General features: G+C 40.2%; 1 protein-coding gene across 2 annotated transcripts in view; it reads left to right on the top strand.

The window, feature by feature from the left end:
* The window catches only part of RALGPS1 (Ral GEF with PH domain and SH3 binding motif 1), a 632069-nt gene extending 608849 nt beyond the window's left edge, over window positions 1–23220 (top strand). For both annotated transcript variants that reach the window (XM_043981906.1, XM_043981905.1), the window contains 4 exons: window positions 11281–11373; window positions 12501–12606; window positions 17370–17461; window positions 21819–23220. In XM_043981906.1, coding sequence (XP_043837841.1) covers window positions 11281–11373; window positions 12501–12606; window positions 17370–17461; window positions 21819–21848 — 321 coding nt within the window. In that variant the 3' untranslated portion in view covers window positions 21849–23220. The remainder of the gene's footprint in view (window positions 1–11280; window positions 11374–12500; window positions 12607–17369; window positions 17462–21818) is intronic.
* The last annotated feature ends 2106 nt before the right edge of the window (window positions 23221–25326 follow it).

Raw genomic sequence — 25326 nt, 5'->3', positions numbered from 1 at the left:
ATGTAGTAGAGAGAGAATTGGTCTTAAAAACAGAAGATCTGTATTAAAATCCTACCTCAGATAATTACTGGCTGTGTGACCCAAGGCAAGTCACACTCCCTAATTCGCAAAATGAAAATAAATAATACTGTCTGTAGTACCCATATCACAGTGTTGTTGTGAAGATCAAATGAAATAACATAGGTAAAACACATGCTTAACATTAAAGTGCTACATAAACATCAATCATTATCATTATAAAAGGCTTGTCATACTGACTATGCTCTGGCAGGCTCAGGTGTGGTTGGACCCCCTGAAGTGTGAAGGTTTGTTTTGTTTTGGTTTTTTTGTGAGGCAATTAGGGTTAAGTGACTTGCCCAGGGTCACACAGCTAGTGAGTGTTAAGTTTCTGAGGCCGGATTTGAACTCAGGTACTCCTGAATTCAGGGCCAGTGCTCTAACCACTGCGCCACCTAGCTGCCCAAGTGTGAAGGTTTGGAAGATAGTAGCATAAACAGTGTGGTTTACTCTTTATCAAGCCACAACCACTTATAAGTCTTACATTTACTTTCCTTGCTTCTGTACAACCTCAGTTAACTTGTCCAAGATGATGGGAGAAGTAAGGTTCCCTAAACTACCAGATGGCACAGTAATCTCAGAATCTGAGGCAGGAATCAGCACAAATCACTCCCAAAGTGTGTCTGGGGTGGGTACAGGGAGAGGAACAGCATGGTCAAATCTTAATAAGATACCAAGGGAATACTGACATTACATGTTCCCTGACCACCACTGTCCAGAGACTGGAACAGTAAGAACAACACAGAGCCATCAGTGAAAGCAGCACACCTCACCAGTGTGAGCAGGCTATGAAGCCATGCCTGGGAGTCCTACCTGACTTAGTTTCTGCAACTACAGAACTATGTCAACAAGAGTTACAAAATACAATAGCATTTATACACATTGCTTTCTTCTTTTAAGGTGAGGCAATATAGAACATTGAGATTCACTATCTTAGAGTATATAGGATCCTGGATTCATAGTTAAGAGACCAATTGAAACTCATTACACCAACGCAGATCTCAACTGATTTATGATTTAGTATCTAAGAGACTAAACAACTTGCTTAAGGTTGTAGAGCTAGAAAGTGTCAGAGGCAGAATTTGAAACCAGGCCTTTCCAACTCTAAACAAAATGGTCTAGCCATTTTTCCATACCTCTGATATCTTCAGTGACTCCTTAATTTGCCTCAGAAAAAAATATGACCTGATTGACCTTGCATTTAAAGCCTTCTAAATCCTGGCTCCAACATACCTTTTCAGAAAAATTTGATAATATTCCTCTTCATTCTTTGTTTCAACTGAACTGATCTGCTATCTGTTCTCCAAACTGGGCATTCAGTCTTCTATCTCCATGCCATCACAACAACTGTCCCCCCATTTCTAGAGTAATCAATCCCTTCTCGGCACTGCTCCTTAGACTCCAAACTTCCTTCCAGGCACAGCTAAGGTTCTACCTCCAAAATAAAGCCTTTCCCAACATCCCCAGGTTGTTTGAGACATGGTCCTTAAAAATAAATCTAGGGGGCAGCTAGGTGGTGCAGTGGATGAAGCACCGGCCCTGGATTCAGGAGGAGCTGAGTTCAAATCTAGCCTCAGACACTTGACACCTACTAGCTGTGTGACCCTGGGCAAGTCACTTAACCCTCATTGCCCCACCAAAAAAACAAAAACAAAAAAATAAATCTAGCCTGTAAACCCCAAGACATCTTGTGAGGTTTCAGGTATCAATGGGTGACCATTCTCATGAGAATGATAATAAATGAGCCTTTGACACATCACTGCTGCTGAGTTCCAGAGAATTAATGAGCAGGAATCATTTTCTTCTCAACCATCAACAGAGACTGTAACTAGGGACCATTAACCATTAATAGCCATTAGTATTCCTAGATGACAGGACACCTAGAAACCAGATCTTAAGTAAAGAGATATAAAAAACACAGAGACTCTCTGGGTCTGACAAGTTTAAGCATGTCTATAGGAACATGTGCAGGGAAGACCAAATGTGTCCTTAGGCTTACCTTATGGCGTGTAGACCCCAAAAACACACCTCCAAAGAAAAAGTATCTGCCTTGAAGGTTGTCTTAGGACCCCAGGAAGTCCAAATTAGGATAAGACCTCCCATGTACCTCCTTAAGGAGAAGATTAAGATAATGAGGAGATAACCTACTTTTTCTCCCAAATTGAGACATTTATCTCCTTGGTGCCTCCTTGTGGTTTCACAGTATTTTAATAAAATTTGGGAAACTGAGTCACTGAATCTTTGTAATTCTTTGGGATGCCTCATGATCAATTTGATCAATTAAATCCATCCCCACATCACCTGGAAGTTGTGACTCTGAAAGGGCTGACTCCCTCCCTTCATAATAGAGTTGGAAAGTTGAAACTTTGAAAAATGGGAGATGTGGCCAAGTGTGTTAAAGATCTGTGATCCTTTAGCCGGGTCAGATTGAACAGAACAGTGATGAATTTATATCCATAAAAGAGTTTGACAGTAGGCTACAATCCCCCCCATCCCAAACTTTTCATGGCTAACTTCCAAGTTATTTTGCATCCCTGGCTAGAGAAAAAATGAAATTATGTTTGATAGCCAACCTGTCAGATATTTGCTTTTCACAGATGCAAGTACTGTGTTCCCAAGCTGTAGAGGGTAGCCAAGGTGATTAGCTCACAGACAGACCTTGATAAAACAAACTGGATGTGAAATGAAAAATTCATTCAAGGCATGTAATATGATCTTGATGGAGATTAAGGGAGATGGCAGAGGATATATTCTGCTAGTCATCAGTGCCAGAAAGATAGTGTTGTTGCTGTTTGTCCTTTGTTCTCAAAGAGGATCATGACATCAGGAAGGTGATATCATGACTTTCAACGCTGTGAAAAGTCACCAGTCTCACTTTCTCCTCCAGGGTCATCTGAGTCCAGTGGAAAGACATAGGTCAAGATGACTGGAGGTGACCCTAGATGCAGTGGGACATCTTGGCCTTTTTAAGCTAAGGTTTTTCCCTGGTCTCAATTGTTTGAGGCAACATCCATTCACTGATTAGGGCTGGGTAAGAAGTGAGGCAAAGAATGGCCTTTCTGGGAGGGGATGACTCTCAGGGTTTCTGGCCAAAACAGAAACAATTGCTATTTACACTCATTCTGAGCCTTCAGAGCCCAAATAATGACCAAGTGAGGCTTGGACTGGCACATAGTGTTGGCCAATCAATGAGAGACAGAGTGATTTGGATTTGAGACATAGTCCTTAAAAATAAATCTAGGGGGGCGGCTAGGTGGCGCAGAGGATAGAGCACCGGCCCTGGAGTCAGGAGTACCTGAGTTCAAATCTGGCCTCAGACATTTAACACTTACTAGCTGTGTGACCCTGGGCAAGTCACTTAACCCCAATTGCCTCACTAAAAAAAAAAAAAAAATCTAGGGGGCAGCTAGGTGGCGCAGTGGATGAAGCACCGGCCCTGGATTCAGGAGGAGCTGAGTTCAAATCCTGCCTCAGACACTTGACACTTACTAGCTGTGTGACCCTGGGCAAGTCACTTAACCCTCATTGCCCCACCAAAAAAACAAAAACAAAAACAAAAAAATAAATCTAGCCTGTAAACCCCAAGACATCTTGTGAGGTTTCAGGTATCAAAATTTATATTCCTTTGGGAAGAGTACCCACAGCTAGAAAGATAACATGAGTGGAGAATAGAAAATGGACCAGAAGATGAAAAACTTCCTGGATGAGTTTAGATGGTGTCTGTAGTACTGTAATTAAGGGGGAGCTTGTTCTGTACTGCTGAGAGATGGGGGGGGGGGGCCTGTACAGGCCTTGGGGTAGGCATATGGTCAGAGCAGGAAATAAGAAAGGCAGATCCTGCAACTTTAAATGAGCCGGTTTGCCAGAAGGTGAGTGGGAAGATCATAGCTGCCAGGTGAAAGAAATTGAATTTAAGCCAGCAACAAGTATTGATTCAAATGTGCCTGTTATGTGATAGCTACTGGGGGTGGGGTTGGGATAAAAAGACAAAAGTGAATGAGTTCTTGACTCTGAAGAGTTTAGATTGTATTGATGGAAACAACACATACACACATATAAGTAAATACAAAATATATACAAGGTAAAGACAAAGTAATGTTCTAGAGGATACACTAGTAGATGGGGTGAGTGGAGTAGAAAAGACGTCATGAAGGAGGTGGCAATTCAGCTTAACTTTAGGGATTCTAAGAGGCAGTGGTGAGGAAGGAGAACATTCAAAGGCATGGAGATGGGAGATGGAACGTCATGTAGAAGAAATGATGGTTGAATTGAATAAGATGAAATGGAATAAAGAGAAATCCAATTAAGAGAGAAATCCAATGATCATGATGAAAGGCAGCATGAAATAGTGGATAGAGAGAAGGGCCCAGAGTCAAGACAACATGGGTTTAAGGCCCACCTCTGACAAATACTGGCTGTGTGACACTTGGAAGGTCACCTAACCTTCTCAGTGTCTCAGGCAACCCTGTAAAACTGGACATTTCAAAGGTGCAAATCTGTAATGCTGGAGGAAGTTACTTACTTATATCAATAAAATCACAGCAATTAAAAAATCAATTAAACAATGATGATACCCCTCACCTCCCAACAAGGAAAAACAGTTTTTGTTCTCAAGGAACCTAGTTATACTAAGGGGGAACCAATATGTACACGTATTGATACATTTGAGGGAGGAGAGAGCATTAACAACCTGGGGATGTTGGGAAAGGCTTTATTTTGGAGGTAGAACCTTAGCTGTGCCTGGAAGGAAGTTTGGAGTCTAAGGAGCAGTGCCGAGAAGGGATTGATTACTCTAGAAATGGGGGGACAGTTGTTGTGATGGCATGGAGATAGAAGACTGAATGCCCAGTTTGGAGAACAGATAGCAGATCAGTTCAGTTGAAACAAAGAATGAAGAGGAATATTATCAAATTTTTCTGAAAAGGTATGTTGGAGCCAGGATTTAGAAGGCTTTAAATGCAAGGTCAATCAGGTCATATTTTTTTCTGAGGCAAATTAAGGAGTCACTGAAGATATCAGAGGTATGGAAAAATGGCTAGACCATTTTGTTTAGAGTTGGAAAGGCCTGGTTTCAAATTCTGCCTCTGACACTTTCTAGCTCTACAACCTTAAGCAAGTTGTTTAGTCTCTTAGATACTAAATCATAAATCAGTTGAGATCTGCGTTGGTGTAATGAGTTTCAATTGGTCTCTTAACTATGAATCCAGGATCCTATATACTCTAAGATAGTGAATCTCAATGTTCTATATTGCCTCACCTTAAAAGAAGAAAGCAATGTGTATAAATGCTATTGTATTTTGTAACTCTTGTTGACATAGTTCTGTAGTTGCAGAAACTAAGTCAGGTAGGACTCCCAGGCATGGCTTCATAGCCTGCTCACACTGGTGAGGTGTGCTGCTTTCACTGATGGCTCTGTGTTGTTCTTACTGTTCCAGTCTCTGGACAGTGGTGGTCAGGGAACATGTAATGTCAGTATTCCCTTGGTATCTTATTAAGATTTGACCATACATACAGCTGGTAGGTGCTAAGAATGGAGGCTTGCAGGCCTCATTTTAACCCCTAGTCCCTAACATGAATGAACCCTCCCCTTTTTCATCACTGGTCAATTACTCAAGGGTTACAATCTCCATGCAAAAACTAGCTAACCAGAGCACAGTATTCCTAACCCTAATTTCCATAATTATTCTTTAGGTTCTTAGCCAATGGGGGAGGTGACACAGGGACATTTCTTCAATCTTCCCTTATATGGATACAGCCCAGAAGAGAACCTTATTGAGAACAGCTCAGGACTCCTTGAACCATGTGATCTATTTGCTGGAGGGGAAGGAGGGGGACTGAGACCTTTGTCCTCAAACAGGTCCAGAGGAGTGTAATTTGAATGATGACTGTTATATCCTTATTGAGAGGAGACCATTCCCCATTTCCTCACAATGGTGAGGGTTGATAGGGACAAACCCTCTTGGTTACTGTAAGAACATAAACCTTAGTTTTTCTGTTAACCTTTGTACTATTGATAAGGACTCAAGGTTATCTGTTAACCCTTTTTAGAGCTCGGGTCTTAGAGCTCAGATCTTAGGTTGTCTGTTAACCCTTTTTAGCCTCCTCCATCACAGGTACTCAAGGAAGCAGCTATTGGGCAATTTCTGTCCACCAGCAGACACCAATCATCAATGTTCTACTTCATGTTATTAAAAGGAATTGGTTATGGGAGCTTGTACAGAGGGAGAAGGGAGTAGGGAATTTGGTTTTCCTCTCTAGCTAGTTGAAGTTATCACATAAAGTAAGGAGCAAATAACAGATACATACATACACACACACACACACACATATATATATATATATGTATGTATAGATAGATGGAGATAGAGATAGAGGTAGATACTAGTAATGTACAAAGATTGTTTGCAAGCATTGCCATCCCTTTTCAAGATGTGAAGGAGTAGTCTGATTTAACTGGAAGAGCACTTGACCCATTGGCTGGGTGAAGATTGGCTGTGTCCCTGGAGACCTTTACAACACTAAGCCTGGCAAGCCCTGGACATAGTCAAACAGTTTAAGAGTTAGAGATTTCTAGGTTTTGAAGGTGGGAGTCAGTTGTGTAAAGTGTGATCCCTGTGCCTCTACAAGAGATCAATAAAGGGCAATAGATTTTCTCTCCTTCCTGACATTAACCATGGTACCTAGCAACTATCTAACTCATAGGTGATTCCTAAATTCAACAGGGAGCAAGTTAAAGAGCCATAGAATTCAAGGGATAAAGCAATGCCACATACTCTCCAGACAGAGAGATCATGCAGGAAGCATCCATAGCAGGAAGCAGCTTCAAGAAGCAAGACTTCTGGCAGCAAAGAAAGCTGACTATGGCTTTGAGAAAGAATTAGCCCTGGAATTTACCTGGAGTAACTAGGTGGTGCAGTAGATCATATGCCAGGACCGGAGTCAGAAAAACTCATCTTCCTGAATTCAAAGCTGGCCTCAGCCACTTAGTAGCTGTGTGACCCTGGGCAAGTTCACTTAACTCTTTTTGCCTCGGTTTCCTCATCTATAAAATGAGCTGGAGAAGGAAATGGCAAATTATTCCAGTATCTTTGCTATGAAAATCCCAAATGGGGTCATGAAGAGTCAGACACAATTGAAAAATGACTGGATAATTTGAGAGTGAAAGCTGTGGAAAAGAGTACACAGAGGGAGCCGACCTGAGCAACCCAACCAGCAGAGACATTGTATCTAGAGTGAAAAAGCATGAGAACTTTATAAGGAAAGAAGGAATATGAAGGCTCTGTAGTACTTCTGATGAGTTGCTTTGGCCACATATATTTTCCTATGTGTGTGCCTCACTACTGGGGTACTCTAGGTTTGTATTTACTTTTCCCCCTAATTTATGTGTTTATGGAAGAGTGAGCCCCAAGTTTAGGGAAACCATGTTGTGTTGCTATTATTCATTTATGTGTGTGTGTGTGCATGTATATGTATGTATATATGTATATGTATATGTCTTGTGTATGTATATATATAAATTTAAAATCACATATTTTAAATCTACACTGTCTTAGTAAATGCCTTTACATAGAGGTAATTGTTTTTCACTATACTAGATATTATGTTTAGAGGTACCCGTGTGGGGTTAAGATATCTCCTCTACTTCTAACTATTTGAGCCTCCATTCCAGTATCTAGTTGTCAGTGATTAGCATCCCAGTTCATTTTAACTAATTAATATAAATTAGTTTTTAGAAAGAGATATTTACTTTAAAAATACAGCAACTATATACATTACCCCCCCTCCCAACAGCTGGGGGGCACACTCTCCTTTATACCACCATAGTCCATGGAGAGAGTGGACTCATATTCAATGTAGCATATAGATAGTATTGGTCCCAACAAGTTCACTTCTAAACATAGGATTTCTGTTGAATGGTTCTTCATCTCAATAACTATTGAGTTGGGTCCCCAAAGTCACCCCCTGTACCTTGGGGCTTCAAAGTTGATTTGATTGCAAAACCCAGCATGAACTTAACTCCTTGAGCCCTGGATTCCTAGAACTCTGACCTTTCAAAATTCACAAGGTCATACCTTCCAGATTAAACTCCTTTACCAAAAATGAATGGTTAAAAATTGAGGCAAAGAACCAAGATGCATTTCCACAGAGCCAAATGCCAGCCTTGGACAGGGAGGGCCTGAGTCCTCTCCCTTATAGCACTGGGTCTCACCAGATACTGTCAACCAGGAAGAAGTCACATGAAGAGAAGATGCCAAACCAAGAGAAATAATAAAATGTCTACTCAGCTTTATGAGCAATTAATATTTATACTTATAATCACTATTCTGAAGGTGAAAGTATTCAACCAACCTCCTTTTATGAGATAAATGTAATCCTGATACTCAAAACAATGAAGAATAAAACAGAAAGCAAACTAGAGAACAATCTTACTAAGAAATATTGATGTAAAACATTTATATGAAATCCCTATTTTCAATTTAGATTTATACTTGGAATACATCAGCAAAACAATTAGTATAGTTATTCATTTTTGGAGTTAATAATTTCCTCAATATGAGGGATTCTCTCTACCAGCAACTACTCTGCAATTTATCCTCTTAGTTGCCTGGGGCCCTGAGAAGTCCAATAACTTGCCTAGAGTCATATAGTGGCAGTATCTATTAAAAGTGATACATATCAATAAACACAGTAAAATTCTTCATCAAAATAAAATATTTGTTTATGTTTTTCAAAATCCTAAAAAATAGACCTAGAAGAGCCCTTTGTAACTATTAGCAAAAAAAGAAATGTATATATATATATATGCCTACATACATTTATACTTATATGTATAGATTATATCTAAATTTATACATCTATGTGCATAGATGTATAAATCTAATTTGAAAATAGGGAATAATATTTTGGATATATTACTACACTTGTGTTACTATAGTTGTGTTTCTTCTCTTTCATACACGCAAATGTTTCTATGACTGTATAATACATATATATACAAATACATGTAGACATACACATGTATATACATCAATATATTTGTGTAAGCATGCACTCATATACATATCTACACACAGATGTATATAGGTAGAGATGTGTAGATATAGATATAGATAACCAAGTCATCTCAGGGAAAGAGGGTCAGGTATCTTTGGAGAGCTAGCATGTATATGCGTATGGACATAGAAAGATGAGAGATGGGGTAAAAAACAGGCCCAAAATTGAACAGAAGGGAAAAGGGAGAAAAGATAAAGGAGACAGTAGGTCCAAGTTAGAAAAGACTAAGTTGATAAAGACTCCAAAGGGGCTGCAGAATAACAGAATTTCAGATCTAGATCTCAATAGCCCAAATCTTAACTAGAAAAAAATCCCTAATACAACACACCCAACTAGTAATCATCTATTGCTTCAAGACCTCCAGCAATGGAAAAGCTACCACTTTCTGATGATGAATCCAATTCCACTTTAGGATATATCTAATTGTTAGTAATTTTTTTTCCTGACATCAAGTCTAAACTTGTTTCTCTCTGATTTCAATCAAATTGCTCCTAATCATGCCCTTTGGGCTCAAACAAAAGCCTAATCCTATGTGACTTGAATGTTAAAAATCACACCATAAGATATTAGAAGAGAACCAAATCAGTTACATTTCCTACCTTTGGCTGGGGAAAGAATTGGTCAAATGAGGGACAGAAGCAATTACAAAAAGTAAATAAAGAATTCTGATTACATAAAATTGAGAAGCTTTTGTACTAACAAAATAATGCAACTAGGATAAGAATGGAAGCAGCTGATTAGGAAGAAATCTGTGCATTGAGTATCTCTGCTGAAAGTCTAATATCCAAGATCTATAGGGAACTAGCACAAATATATGGCACCAAAAGCCAATCTGGACTTTTTGTTCTTCTGCACAGATGACATCTATTATGCATCTCTATGCCTTTGTGGAGGCTCTAACACACATGCTCTCACACATTCACAATGGAATTGTTATGGGGGAAATTGGTGGGAATGCATTCTCTTTCAATCTCCCTCTTAGAAATCCCTTGTTTCTTTTAAGACTCAGCTCAAGCATTACCTTTTACATAAAACCTTTCCTGATTCAACAAATTGCTAGGACACTACCTTGCAAAACTACTTTGTATAAATATAAACATTTTGTTTATACTTATATGTATGTGTTGTCTCTCCAGTTAGAATGTAAGCTCCTCGAGGGAAGACATTGTTTATCTTTTGTTTTTGTATTCCTAGCATTTAACATAGTTGTTGTAGATAGTAGGAACTTAATAAATACTTGTTGATTAATCAATGATGGTTCTCAGAATAACCATTAACTTTTTTTTTTTTTTTTTGCGGGGCAATGGGGGTTAAGTGACTTGCCCAGGGTCACACAGCTAGTAAGTATCAAGTGTCTGAGGCCAGATTTGAACTCAGGTACTCCTGAATCCAGGGCTGGTGCTTTATCCACTGCGCCACCTAGCTGCCCCCATAACCATTAACTTTTAATAAACATATGAAAGATTGCTCCAAAGCACTAATGGTAAAAGAAATGCAAATGTGTTGTTGTCCCCACTCCAAGAAAATTAGCAAAGATGACAAAAGATTAGAATGGTCAGTGTTGGGGCGGTTAGATGGTGCAGTGGATAAGCACCGGCCCTGGATTCAAGAGTACCTGAGTTCAAATCCGGCCTTAGACACTTACTAGCTGTGTGACCCTGGGGAAGTCAATTAACCCCAATTGCCTCACCAAAAAATAAAAAAAGAATTAAAAAATAAAAAAAGAATGGTCAGTGTTGGAAGTGGTTGTAGAAAGACTTGATGGAGCTGTAAAAAGGTCCAACAATTTTGGAAAGCAATCTATAATTATGCTTTTGTTGTTGTTCAGTCATTTCAGTCATGTCTGACTCCATGACCTCATTTGGGGTTTCCTTGGCAAAGATACTGAAGTGGTTTGCCATTTCTTTCTCTACCTCATTTTAAAGATGAGGGAAACTGAGGCAAACTATGTAAATACAAGAGTATTTGGAAGACAATCTCAAAGACATTAGCAGTGCAGGTAACCAGGAAAGGTCTCCTGTAGAAGGTGGGATTTTACCTAAGTCTACTTAAACAACTATTTATATATGAGTTACTATTGGTGTTATCACTATTACTATTGTTGTTTATATGAAAATAATTACTGATTGTGGATTATTTTTTTTATTGTTACTCATCTTCTCTTTCCAGCTTTCCTCATGGTCTAGGTACTGGGTAACACTATCAGGATCAACTCTGCTATATTTTGGAGCAAAGTCCTTACGGGGTACTGACAGAAAACATGTAAGTAACACATGAGTTTCATGCTAAAGATGTCCCATGGCTAAAAATTCCAAGATAGGGAATGTCAGAAGATCCAAGAACTGAGGTTTTCAAGGGTGCTAATGAATTATTAAAGTGGCATGCCAGAAGGTCAGAGCTATAAAGTAATTGAGGTCCATGAGACTAGATTATTGGCAGAAAAGAAATCAAGGGACAAAGTCATAATGGATCCCAATGAAATTTTTTAGAGATTTCAATTTTCAGTTCTGTCTAAATGAGGGCATGGATGAATACAGAAGGGATAGGAAGATGTGGTAAGTGAAATTTCAAAAGTGAGTACCTCACAAGTGATTTAGTCTCATGAGATAAATTTATTCTCTTATGCTTCTTGGTATTGTTATTTCTCTTTTCAAATATGTATATTACCTCTCTAATTAGACCGTAAGCTCCTTGAGAGTGCAGAATACATCTTAAGTACCTCTTTATCACTCTGCATCACTCACAGCATCTTGAACATGGCAGAGGCTCAGCGGTAATTTGTAACTATAAGAGTAGATGGCTGAAAAGTAAGTCTTTGGAGTTGAGGTATTATAAGGATAACATGTTAGAAGAGTTATCAAAATGAATCTTGAAATCCTTGTCCTTAGGAACATAGATTTTGAGCTGGAGAAGACCTGAAAACATTTAATCCAACCCCTTTATTTTAAACTGAGGTCCACAGAGGTTAAATGATCTGCCCCAAATCACACAGGTAGCTTTAGACCCAGTCCTCTATAACCACACTATGCTCTCTCCTTTCCCATATAATTCCTGGTATTGTTGGTTCTCTTTTCCTATGTGTATGCCAACTCCCTAATTAGACTATGAGATTGATGAGATCACAGAGTATGTCTTGGGTACCTTCTAGCTCATAAGGCATTTTAAACCTAGCAGAAGCTCAGGAATTATTTGTAGATTGTTAGTATATTCATCCTGATGACAGAACCAGGTACAGAGGTCACTGAAGAAGTTGGGACAGTGACCTAGGAGTTGATAAATAATGGCAACAAAGATGGAAGAACAAATTATCAACAAATTGTGTGGATGTTGACAGTTGGGGAGATGTATATTTGCTCTCTGGTTTCATGACTGTGTTTGGTCTCTTCTAGTATAAATCCACACCTGGAAAAAAAGTTTCCATTGTTGGATGGATGGTACAGTTACCTGATGATCCTGAGCATCCTGATATTTTCCAGTTGAATAACCCTGACAAAGGTATGAAGACTAGAAACTGCTCTCCTTTTTTTATGGGATAAAAAAACAATAAGATGTGTTGCTCAAATTTGAGTACAAAGGATATAGATGAAGTTGATCTAACTACAGGGCTTATTAAAGGATATATAAAATACTGTACATATACCCATACAGCAAGGGCGCAAGAATACATGTATACATTTGCTTCACTGTCAACTACTGTGTCCCTATCTTTTCCAACCAAGGAGGATAAACCTGTACATGTGAGCTGTTCCCAGAAGCTTGGATCTATTTAGACAATAGTAGCCTGACCATCAGGTAGCCCACATATTCTAGAGGCTATGTTGGTTTTATACTGAGTTAGACAAAGGGACTAAAAGGTCCTTCAAATGCATTGATCTTAAATAGCTTAGATAAGGCTAAACACAGAAATTTCTTTGGAGTCATTCAGGATCTACATTCACTTATAGGATCATAAAGCTTGAAGGAGCCTCAGAGATTATCAAGTCTAATTATGCATATGAGAAAACTGAGACCCAGATAGGCTTGAACTGCACCAAGTTCCTCCCATTAACAGAGCCAGTGCTCTTTCCACAATAGCTGTCTCCATCTGCCTTCTCTAGGCAAAAGGGTTGATGGCGGCATAACTAATGGAAAGGTAAAAAATATGAACTTTACTGCATAAGGGAAAGATAAAATACTAGCAACCTCTGATTTGAGCCAGAAGGAACATTAGAGAATATCTAATCCAATTTACTTATCACAGAAAATTAAACGAAAACCCAGAAACATTGTGATTTTCCCATTCTTACACAAGTGGATCATTGTAGCTCTTACATATTTATAGTAGATTTTATGGAAAAGCCTTTGCAAAGGAAAGAGGACTACATAATTCCAGAGTCCTTTACAATTGTTCCACAGGCCTAGGAACTCAAACCCGAGGGCCACTGTTCTCCAAAATGTGAGGGAAAAATTCATCCTCTTCTCAATAATTCTCAGGAACTCAGCATCGAGGTGACAAAGGCTTTATTTTCTTCTCATGAGAAGGAGGCACCCTAGTGTGCAGCTAGTGGGTGCCCCGAAAGGGGGCTCACAGGCCCTGTTTTATACCCTAGTCCCTAACTCGAATGGACCTTCCCCTTTTTCATCACTGGTCAGGGTTACAATCTACGAGGAAAAACTAGCTAATGGGAACCGCAGTATTCCCACCCCTCTTCCTTGTATGGGCATAACTCAGGAGTGGACCTTATACTTCCTTATATGGACAGAACTCTGGAGAGGACCTAATTGAGACCAGGGCTCCTTGAACCATGTGACCTTCCTAACCTGAGGGAGAGGAGGGGATCTGTGACCTTTGTCCTACAAACAGGTCACGGGAGTATGACTGACTGTTATATCCACATTGAGAGGAGACAGTCCTTTGTTCAGTTGAATATGAAAACAGACTAACAAGTCTTCATTAGTTAAAAACAATAATAACAGTTCAAATATATGAAAACTAGGAATTTAAAAGCATTCACATCTGAGATCTCTCTTCTGGACATGTAACAGAGATGGTGTCTGTTCTATGCTACTGCTGTTATTCTTCATATCTGGAATGCGTGACAGGAATTCAATGCCTTTGTTGACCTGATTTTCAGCTACAGCTTTGGTCTTTTGATGGGGGTAGAAGGACCAACATGGGAACATTTTGACTGTGACTGCATAATCCAGCTAAAACCTGCCTAATTTGGCTTTTGAAGTTTAGTGTTACCATCTCTAGAAGTGTTGATTCCTGAGAAGAGGTTCAGAGCCATGGAACCATCAAGTTGTATGGGGCAAACTGCCTCAGTTTACCCAAATAACTCGAGGAGACCACCAAGTCAAGCAGAGACAGATTTATTACATTCCCATGGGAATGGGCAAACTCAATACCTGAGCCGCACTAGCTAATACATGCCTTGACCTTTTATAGGGGAAGTCCCCACGCACACTAGGGCAAGCTTGTTTAACTCGTGATCAATGTATGGAGACATGCATATGTGTTCCAGGAACAAGGGGGAAAAGGGGAGGGGGAACAAGGTCAAACAGAAGGAAGAGGGAACGGGGGAGTGACAGTCAGATGTTTCAGATCTCATAGTTCCCACTGACTCCCCTCTCCCGGCCTCTGTCTCTAAAGATATTCAACCTGAATAACAGGAAGAGTCACTCAGGTGCTTCAGCATTGTTCTGTAGTCATGTTAATTCTAGAAGGATGACAGGGTTAAAATTTATCTTCAGCTATGTTGGGAAAAAAAGAATAATCCATTGTTGGGACCCCAGGGCCAAGGGGATTCTGCTCTGAGAAAAAGAGACATGTCACTTAACATCTGGTCTGAACTTAATTGCTGCATCCTGTGCCGAGCCCTGTCCTTTCTTCTTGAGTCCCGAGTATTGAATTGGTGGGCAAACTCCCTGACCCACTCAACAGGGACTGGGGTTCTGACACATGATGGATTGCAGACAAAACTAATATGTAGCTGACAAGTGGGGAGACTGAGCAGAAGTAAAAATACTGTTAATTGGCAATAAAATTTAAAGGAGACAGTGAGAATTTGACAAGCAATAAACTTCTAAACGAACTATACTGGGGCAGGGCTGGGTACCTTCCAGACCCCATCCTTGGAGTTTAATCTGACTCAAATCCATAATCATATCATACAAAGTCAAGTTTAGAGGAGCCTCAGAAGAGAGGAAAAAAAAATTACAAAGAGAGTGATTAGCTATAAGAAATGATTGCTGTGGGAACTAACTCAAATTGAAGGATTATGTTAAAGGGTTGTAGTTCAGTCATTTTCATTCATGTCTGATTCTTCATGACCCCATTTGGGGTTTACTTGCCAGAGATACTAGAATGGTTTTCTATTTCCTTCTCTGGCTCATTTTTACAAATGAGGAAACTGAGGCAAGCAGGATTAAGTGACTTGCCCAGGATCACATAGCTAGGGATTATCCGAGGCCAGATTTGAACTCAGGAAGATTAGTCTTCCCAACTCCAAGCCTAACATTCTATCCACTGCATCACCTAGGTCACATATTAAGAAGATGGCCCCATAAAGATGCCTGGTGATTGACAATGTTATGGGGGAAAATGGGGTAAGGGTTTGGGTTAGGGGTAGGGGTTCTTAGGAATTCTTCTTTAAAGAATTACACCCTCTTGCACACAAAAGCAGTTAGAACAAGATGGTAGTTTATTTAGGGGCAAGGGAAAGGAAGGGGGGGAAGGGAAACCATGAAAGAAATCCTTGGACTTCTCATGGGGAGATAGGTATGGAACAAAACACATGGCTCTGAGGTACCAATCTCCTCGAGCAGGAGACCGGCAGGTACTTTTATTGGGGACTGATGGGGGTGTGACCGTCTGCCTGTGGAAAGTTCCTTTAGTGAGGGAGGACCATCCCCCACTGGTGGTGGCTAGAGGAACTGGGTGAGGGGTGGCTGCCATCCCTCAAGCCATCTCCTCAGAACACAAAGGCCGCAGTCACACCCAAACTTATCTCCTCTGGGGTAAGGGAGATCAGAATGAAGGGTGGAGGTCCTGAAGCTAGCTCAGTCTGATCTGGTTCCGCTTATCCGTCCTCTGGTTTAGTTTCTCAAGAAGATTCCTTGATGTACCCCAGAGAAATTCTTGGGTGCTCTGCACCCTCAACAACAATATATACCATTGCATGCACCTGGAGGAAACTGGGTCCTTTACCACATCAGGGAAAGAGTTGTGGACACACTGGACAGAGAAAATACAAATGTGCATGCAGAGATGGGGGGGGGGGGGTAGGGGGGAAGGGAAGCAGTGGAAGTTTTGCAGCTGAAAAGCATTATTATCAGTTGAATCATCCCCCTCTCTTCTCAAGGCAGTATTCAGAATATCAATAGCAGAATATCAATAGCAGAAAAAGCTTTATGCAAGAGATCAGACCCAGTCCCGGCCTCTCTACATGCTCTCTGGAGACCAGGGAAACCAGAGACCTCCTGGCCTACAGCATTTGGAGTCTTCCCCTATTGTCCACTTGTGTGTCTGTCTCCTGCAGAACAAACCCAATCAGGGAAAGGTCTAGAGAACTGGATGTAATCTCTGTTTCCATGGAGAATAGAAATCCCTGATAGGATATCTGTTTATGTCAATGCATAACATGAGGAAACTGGAAGCTGGCCTCATTTGGTGAGATTAGGAAGGAGAATCACAGGTAATGAAAACTGGACCCTAACAGGGTACATTTGACTCAGGTCTGAGGGAGTGACTCTGAGGACTCCATCAGTGTTGCCCCTAGGGATGAAGGAATAATCCTCACACTCAGATACAGTCTAGATGGGGCTAGGAGAATCTGTGACTCTGCCTCTTTTTTCTATGAACTTTTTATAGTCACTAGATTCTTTGGTTTCCCTCACATCCCAGCTAAAACCTCACTTTCTTTAGGAAACCTTCCCTGATCCCTCAGTTCTAGTGCCTGTCCTTTGTTGATTGTCTCCAATTTATCCTGTCTATAGCTTATTGTACATAGTTGTTTGCATGTTATTTCCTCCATTAGACCATGAGTTTCTTGGGAGCAGGGTGTGTCTTTTGCCTTTCTTTGAAGTTTTGGGGTTTACTTAGCACAGTGCCTGGCACATGGTAGGTGTTTAATAATTGTTTATTGACTGAATCACTTCATTTTTCTATCTAGTTACTTAGGTTATGTAGCTCCATCTGTAACTATGTTCATTTTAACTTTGAGACCTTAATGTTTGACCCTTTCCTAACCTGCTAACTTCTTTCTTTAACGTGATAGGCAATGTTTACAAGTTTCAGACCGGCTCCAGATTGCACGCGATACTGTGGCACAAGCACTTGGATGATGCATGTAAAAGCAACAGGCCTCAGGTAAAGTCAACGGGTTTTTTTTTTTTGGTACCTCATTGGCTTCCCTCAGGTCCTAGAAGAGGACAACCTTTAGAAATCAGCTCGCTGTGATACTGACAGCTCTCCATAGAATGTGAAACTGGGAGGTGTCTTAGAACAAAGAATTTTAAACTGGAGAGACCTTTAGAACATAGGATTAGAACATACAGAAAAATTAGAGAGAGAAGAGAACCACTGAACATAGAATTCTAGAGCTCGAGGTGGCTTTAGGATATCAGAACACAATGAAGGAATTTTCAAAATCATCTGTCCAATACAACTCCATTATTTTACAGAAGAGGAAATTGAAGCCCAGACAGATAAAGTGACTTACTCCTCACTGCAGAGGTAGTAAGGAACAGGTGGCTGGGATTTATACCCGGCTTCAGGGTTCTTTCCAAGTCAAAGTTCTTGGTTTTACCTTGTGACACTTTCCAGAACTAAGCTAAAGTCCAGACTAGTCAGTCCTAGATTTGGAGTCTGCAAACCTGAATTTGAACCCTAACTCTATTTGCTACTTGAACAAGGGCAGAATATTTCACTTTCTAGGTCCTCAGTCCTCTTTACCTTCTTTGAAAGGAGGTGGTTGGACTAGTTGCTATCTAATGTCCCTGGCAGCTATAAATCCTTTAATACAAAGATCATTTCCTCTTTCCAGAACGGAAAGCCTATGATGAGAAGTGGCTAGTTGCAGGTCTAAATCAGAATCCTATCTCAGCCATAGTGAAATGTCTCAATGTCTTTGTCCTTTTGTAGCTGGACAGGTAGACTGTTAGCAGATAAGTGGGTGTTCTAGCAGCACCGAGACGAAACTGCAGCCTCCTTCTTCCCAAACGTTTGTATATTTAAACAGGTTTTGATGGGGTCTGTATCTGTCTTTCAAAGAATTTATAGCAGATGTTTTGAACCTTTTTTTGTGTCATGGATATCTTTGGCAGTCTGGTGAAGCCTATGGGCCCCTTGTCAGAATAATTTTTTCTAAAAATATTCATAATTGAAGGAAATGCTAAATTTTTATTTGAGGAAGATTAGTGAAAATGAAGTCATTTTTCCCTATACAAGTTCTAAGAACTTATGAAACCTATCAATGAATTCAGGTGAGAGGTGGGGAAGGAGCTGTGAACCTCAGGTTAAGAACCCATGATTCATGTTGGTATCCACTTCTGCTGCTGACCCCCGAGTATTCAGAGGCTTAGGCTAAACCTCTGCCTAAGCAAGATAGAAAAGAAGAACTTGTTTTTGTAGTGGGAGGAAAATAGTCTTTGTGATTATCTGCAGAGATGCTCACCTCCATACTCTGTCTGGCTATCTATAAACTTTGAGATGTTCCCTCTCCAGCTTCTCAGATAATAGAAAATAATAGTTTAAAATTATTCAGAAGGGGGCAGCTAGGTGGTGCAGTGGATAGAGCACTGGCCCTGGAGTCAGGAGGACCTGAGTTCAAATCCGGCCTCGGACACTTAACACTTACTAGCTGTGTGACCTTGGGCAAGTCACTTAACCCCAATTGCCTCACTAAAAAAAAAAAGAAAAAATTATTCAGAAGTATGATGACCCCAATCTTCAGACACCTAGCTAAAGAATCAAAAAAAAAAAATCAACGGAGTGGAGTTTTGTTTTGTTTTTATCTTGTTTTGAATGATCTCCAGAAATGTAGTCTCCATCCTAGCTTTTCACATTTGAGAAATTCATCTAATAAATTTCTCACTCTACCATTGAAACCAGCCTCTTTGACATGATGGCTTCTGAAGTCCCTTCTAAGTCTGTGATCAAAATCATATACATACCAGGCCAGGTGAGGGTTCCTCTGACTCTATCCCTAGTATCCATCTGTTGATCTTTAAGGCTCCCAGTATTGAGAGAACAAAGTGGAATGTTGGATAGAGTACTGGACTTGAAGTCAGGAAGACCTGAGTTTGAATCCTGCCTCAAGCCCATACTAGCTGTGTGACCCTGGGCAAATCACATAACTTCTGTTTCCTCACCTATATTATGGGGATGACACTAGTACCTATTTCACCAGATGTTTGTGATTTGGCATGCTTTTTTTCATATTGGCTTATAGATAGTTTTGGCTTCAAATCTTCCTTCCAAGTTTCCTATCATTTATACTCTAATAATTGTCCATCCCTGTTGGCCAAATCATGCACAGAATAACTCTCTGTGTCACACAGCCCAACTTCTGAAGAATGAAGTTCTCATTAAGACAAACTTGAGAATATAAAATTATTTGCTTTTGGCAGAAGATTATTAATAGTATTTTCTTTCCACCCAAATCCTTTCCTGTTTTGAACTCCCCTATAACTACTGGGGACACCACCATCTTCCCAGTAACCTTGGTATTGTCTTCTATACCTCTCTTACACTCATCCCACATATCCAGTTATTGTCAAGTCTTATTATTTCTACTTTCACAACATATCTACATATATACGTGTGTTTGTGTGTGTATATGCATACACACACACACACACACACACATATGTGTGTATATGTAGCTGTCCCCCATGCCTGGAATTCTGTCTCTACTGACCTCTCTGGCTTCCTTTCAGTCCCAACTAAAATTCCATCTTCTATTGAAGCCTTCCTCAACCCCTCTTAATTCCTGTGCCTTCCCTCTATTAATTATCTTCTATTTATCCTATATATTGCTTGGTATATTTTCATTTGCATGTTATTTCTACCATTAGCTTTTAAGCTCTTTGACGGCAGGGACTGGCTTTTGCCTTTTTTTGTATCAAGCACTTAGTACCATGTCTGGCATATAATAGGTGCTTAATAAATGTGTGTACTTACATATACATATATATGTGGTTATATATACATGTACGCACACATATACATATTACATGTGTATATATTTTTATTTATCTACATATATATCCCTTTCTCTTCACTCACTCAGCTGCCACCCCTGTGCACTCTCATCACCTCACAGTTGAACCATTGAAATAGCCTCTGGTTGATTTCCCTGCCTCAAGTCCCTCTCCATTCCATTCCATATCTACATAGCTATCAAAGTGATTTTCTACAATCTGGTGGCACCAAACTTCTTGCACTCCATTTCCTGACTGTCCTTTTACTTAGCTGTATCCCCTATGTTCTTCCTTACCTCATCCTCCAGGCTCCCTTGACTTCATTCAAGACTCTGCTGAAATCCTACCTTCTGCAAAAAGCCTTCCCCTCCCCCCTCATCCTTAGTGCCTTCTCTCTGAGATTTTCTCCATTTATATTCTATACATCTTCTATATACAGCTATTGTCTCATCAATAGAATATGGGCTTCTGGAAGGCATGAACCATGTTTTTGCTTTTCTTTCTCACTTGATTGATACATGCTTATTCACTAACTGACTAATAAAAGTTTACCATGACTACTATATCATACCCCCATGCCAGGTTCATGATGTTATCAGAATAACTTATCCATATCCTTCTTCTGTACATATGGTATGTAGTATACTCCCTTAACAATATCACTTCTATTTTTCCCTTAATTGATCTTCATCCAAAGGTTATCCATCCCCCCTCCCTTCCTTAAGTTTCTAGATTTCCTCACATGGATATATCTTTTTTTTTTTTCAGGGCAATGAGGGTTAAGTGGCTTGCCCAGGATCACACAGCTATTAAGTGTTAAGTGTCTGAGGTCAGATTTGAACTCAGGTCCTCCTGAATCCAGGGATGGTGCTTTATCCACTGTACCACCTAGCTGCCCCCATTACATCTTCTTAATATAGAATGCCACTCTACTATACCTCTTATATATTCTATTTGCAGCATACAGCACTGTCATTTGGAAGAAAGATGTTTTTGCTTGACCTTGAAGGGCAGAACAATGAATAGTGGTTCCAAGTTTTCAGGTTTCAGAAAGACAAATTTTGGCTTGATATGAAAAATACTTCCTAATAATCAGTATTTTCTAAAAGGAAAATGCACTGCCTCTGCAAGAATCCTTAATTTTATTTTAATTTTTGATCAAAGATCCTTTAGACAAACTGGCAATGCCTCTTAGAATGACGTTTTTAAATGAATAACATAAAATATATCAGATTACCAAAAAAACCCTATTATATTGATAGATATTTCTCAAAGTTTGTTTACATTTATGACCCTCTAGTTAAGCATCCTCATGAGATAGCGGTTCTCTCTCATTATAAGGTTTTGAACTGTAGATGGATGTTGACTTTGCTTCAGGGATATAATTAAAGAGGATTCCAGCTCAGTTATGGGTCAGGCAAAAGGCCTTCAGAGCCTCGTTCTAACTCTGAGATTTTAAGCAACCTCATCATCCTTTCTTCAATAGACCTAGACTTATATAATGATGTACTTTTTTTTTTCAGGTACCTACTAACCTTATGTCATTCGAATAAGCAGCTGCACAATGCTTGGTGTGAGCCAAAAGTGCCAAACTACAGGATGGAGGAAAACTACACATACACACAGTTAGAGAAGATCATTCTTTGGCCACCAGCTGCCACATAGTATCGTACCCACACTCAGCTGTGCAACTTCAAAGTGATTCTGATGAGCGCATGAGTGTCCCATGCAGTGACTTCCTCAGTCCTACTGGCTATAAGAAACCATTGAACTCTGCTGCAGGACCCACAGATCCTGGGCTCACTTGTGGCCACCAATAACCCTGGACAATTGCTGGACCATAGACTGGGCATCCCATCCTTTGCCTGTCCTTTTATAAACAGTCCTTTTTGTGGCAAAGCTGCTTTCTGTGACCGAAGAACATTTAGCCCATGTTGGGTTTTCAATTCTTTCTAATGCACAAAGACAACAGGCAGTGTTCACTTGCTGCAAAGTGTCCATTAGAGTAGACATCATGGAACGACATTTTTATAACCTAAGTGCACTGAGTTGCTTAGCAATGTGGCTGCCTCTGATTTTGTATAACACACACACACACACACACACACACACTACCCAGACATTTCCGCCGTGTATGAGCTATTTGGGAAACATGTATTTTGGCACCAGATTTGCAACCTAACTCACTTCATTTGGTTGGAAAGAACTGCTTTGTAGACTTACATTACAACGCTGTCCAGGTAAGGTAAGAGTTCATCACTGGAGGTCATTAAGCTGTTGCACTGGATAGAGGAGATTCTTATTCAGGTATTGAGTTGGACAAGATGTCCCCTGAGGTCTCTTCCAACTCGGAAGTTCTGTGCTTCTTTGATCAGTAAGGTTTTAAATTCATTTTGGTTTAATGTTCCCCTTGGGTTCTCTAACTATACACAATTAATGCCTTAAATCGCATATTGTTTTCTTTGACTATGGGTGCTATTCCTCTGCAAAGCCTGCTCCCCTTGGGGCATCTCAAACTCCCTCTGACTTGGTGTCCATGGAGCCTTATTATTGTCAGGTCTTCCAAGTCAGGGCCCAGCCCCAGAAGATGAGCTGTCTTTTGACCCATTCCCTTTCTTTGGAGGGTCTGGGGGCACTTTGGGGCTCACCTTTGCTTTGCCCTTTGTGCTAAAAAAAAAAAAAAGGAGGTTAAAAAGCTATTCTCCAACTGTCCCAGTGTTGCTGAGGCTTTGGGGAGATGAAAGGCAGCTGTGGAGAGGCTGGGAAAAGAGTCAAAGGAGCAGCCTTCAGGGTGACAACAATGGTGGGCTTTTTTTCCAGCAGGGTCATCCTGGTCCCTGCTGGGCTAAACATCTTGCTCACCCATCTCCACTGCCATAGCTGATGTTTTGGGGGTTTTGATTAGTCAGGGCTGCTGAGATCTGACTGGGATCTCCTGGAATCCTGCCTACCAAGTATTCCAAAGCAGCACTGGCAGATTTACACACCCACCATGCTGAGAACCCATGAGGCAGTGAGCCCAGAATAGAGAGAAGTAACAGGAGCCCCGAAGTCTCCACTAGGTCATGCGATGATAAACCAAGCCCTCTGTTAGGGGAACTATTACCATTACAGGACAGATTTTTTTTCCTATTATAGGTCTCCTTCGGTCTAATTTTAATTTTTTTCATTTATTCATTGAATAAACACTGACCATACCACATGAAAGGCCTGTTGTCAAGTTCTACAAACATACAAAGATGAATGAGATGTGATGTTTCCTGTCCACTAGGAACTAGCAGCCTAGTAGCTGTGTTGAAATACACTTTAATTTGATAAATGGATTTTTTTTAATTTAAAATCTCAATTGTTTACCATCTCCATAGTGAGTTCTTGAAAGGTTAGTTTTCTAAATGTCTGTGTCAATCTTATTAATGAAACCTAAATGACTTTTAAAATGTAATGAAATTTCTGCAACTTTTATAAGGGGTAAAGTTGAAAAGACTTGAAGTCCAGGGTTGTCAACAGATTGTGAGTGTCCCATGTTTCCTCCTGGAGTGCACACAAGAAAATGAGCAGGATGAAAAGGGGATTAGAAAGCATGCCATGCAAGGACTGGTGGAAGGACTTTGGGGGACTTTGGAAGAAGAGAAGACTGGGGGTACGCAATAGCTGTCATCAGTGGGCTATCATATGGATGAGAAAACTGACTGATTCTTCTTGGGCCCCAAGGACAGAGCTGAGAGCAATGGGTGTAAGTTTCAGAAAGATAGAAAACCTTCCCAACAAAGACAGCCATCCAGAAATGGAACAGTCTGCCTCAGGAGGCAATCCAGACTACTGAAGGTCTTCACAGAGGTAGGAAGTCCCCTTCAAAAGATGTTGTCCATAGGATTCTTGCTTCAGGTTTCACTTGGCCTGTGTAACCTCTGAATTACCTTCTAATTATGAGATTTCCATGTTTCTAAGTCCAACCTAAGTGCAGAAGGGCTCGTGACTAGAATGTGAGACACAGGGTAATTAGGGTATGGGGCTGCACATTTGTCAAAATTCTCTTTATTGTGTGATAATAATATAAAGCACTTTGCAAACCTTAAAGCACTATATAAATGCTAGCTATTATTATTAAGAAATGAAGAGCTGACATCTGTATCAGTGAATGAAAGGTACGCATTAATGAAACATTATCCATGGAAATATGGAATGTTTCAAGGATCCATTTTTTTGACTTGTGTTGTCCGTGTCTAGCACAGTACATGGCACATAGAAGGCATTTACAAGGGAAGGGAACAAGCACTTATTAAGCACCTACTATGTACCAGGCATGGTACTAAGTGCTTTACAAAAACTATCTCATTTAATCTTTGTGTGATTAATGTTTATTGAATTCAATCTGTGACCTCATCAGTGCAGGTATACTCCCTCATTGCAATCCAGCTGTGCCTTCTCATATAAACTCCCTGAGGCCAGAGACCACTTTGCTTTTGTTTTTAAATCCCCAGCAACTAGGATAGCACCTGGCAAACACGGGATAGGGAGAGGGCCAGGGCCTGGCCCAGGGAACTCCTTATGAGAAAACACCTTCTACCAGACCATATTAGCACCTGCTGTATGCTTAGATAGTCTAGGCATTAGGAATACAAAAACAAAAATGAAATGTCTCTGCTATTAGGAAGCTTACATTATAGTGGGCCTCGTGCCAAACTTTCTTCAGACATGTTTTCCCCTACGTTTTTCTTTATCGTTTTGTGAGGGGATATTGCTTATGCTCTTCCACAGGATTTCTCAAATTAGTTTATATTTTAAACTAGTGTTGCCTTTACCCTCAGTGTGTCTACTTTGTAATGAGATCATGTATTTGCTGACTAAATGTTTCTCTTGACCTCATCATTGTGAAAATTGTTTAATTTAATGAGCATAAGCAAAAAAAAAAAAAAACTTTCACAAAAAGGGTGACAGTCTATAGCAATGTCTCTTCCTTTATCCATTTCCCCTTATTTTTCCTCAATAGTTTGTTTAAATAGGTCAACTTGAGGCTGAGGTATTTGCATG

Source organism: Dromiciops gliroides, chromosome 2, assembly GCF_019393635.1.
Source record: "Dromiciops gliroides isolate mDroGli1 chromosome 2, mDroGli1.pri, whole genome shotgun sequence".
In the NCBI taxonomy this organism is placed as follows: domain Eukaryota; kingdom Metazoa; phylum Chordata; class Mammalia; order Microbiotheria; family Microbiotheriidae; genus Dromiciops; species Dromiciops gliroides.
The sequence above is the reverse complement of the archived record's forward strand: the minus strand, read 5'-3'. Positions and strand labels throughout refer to the sequence as shown.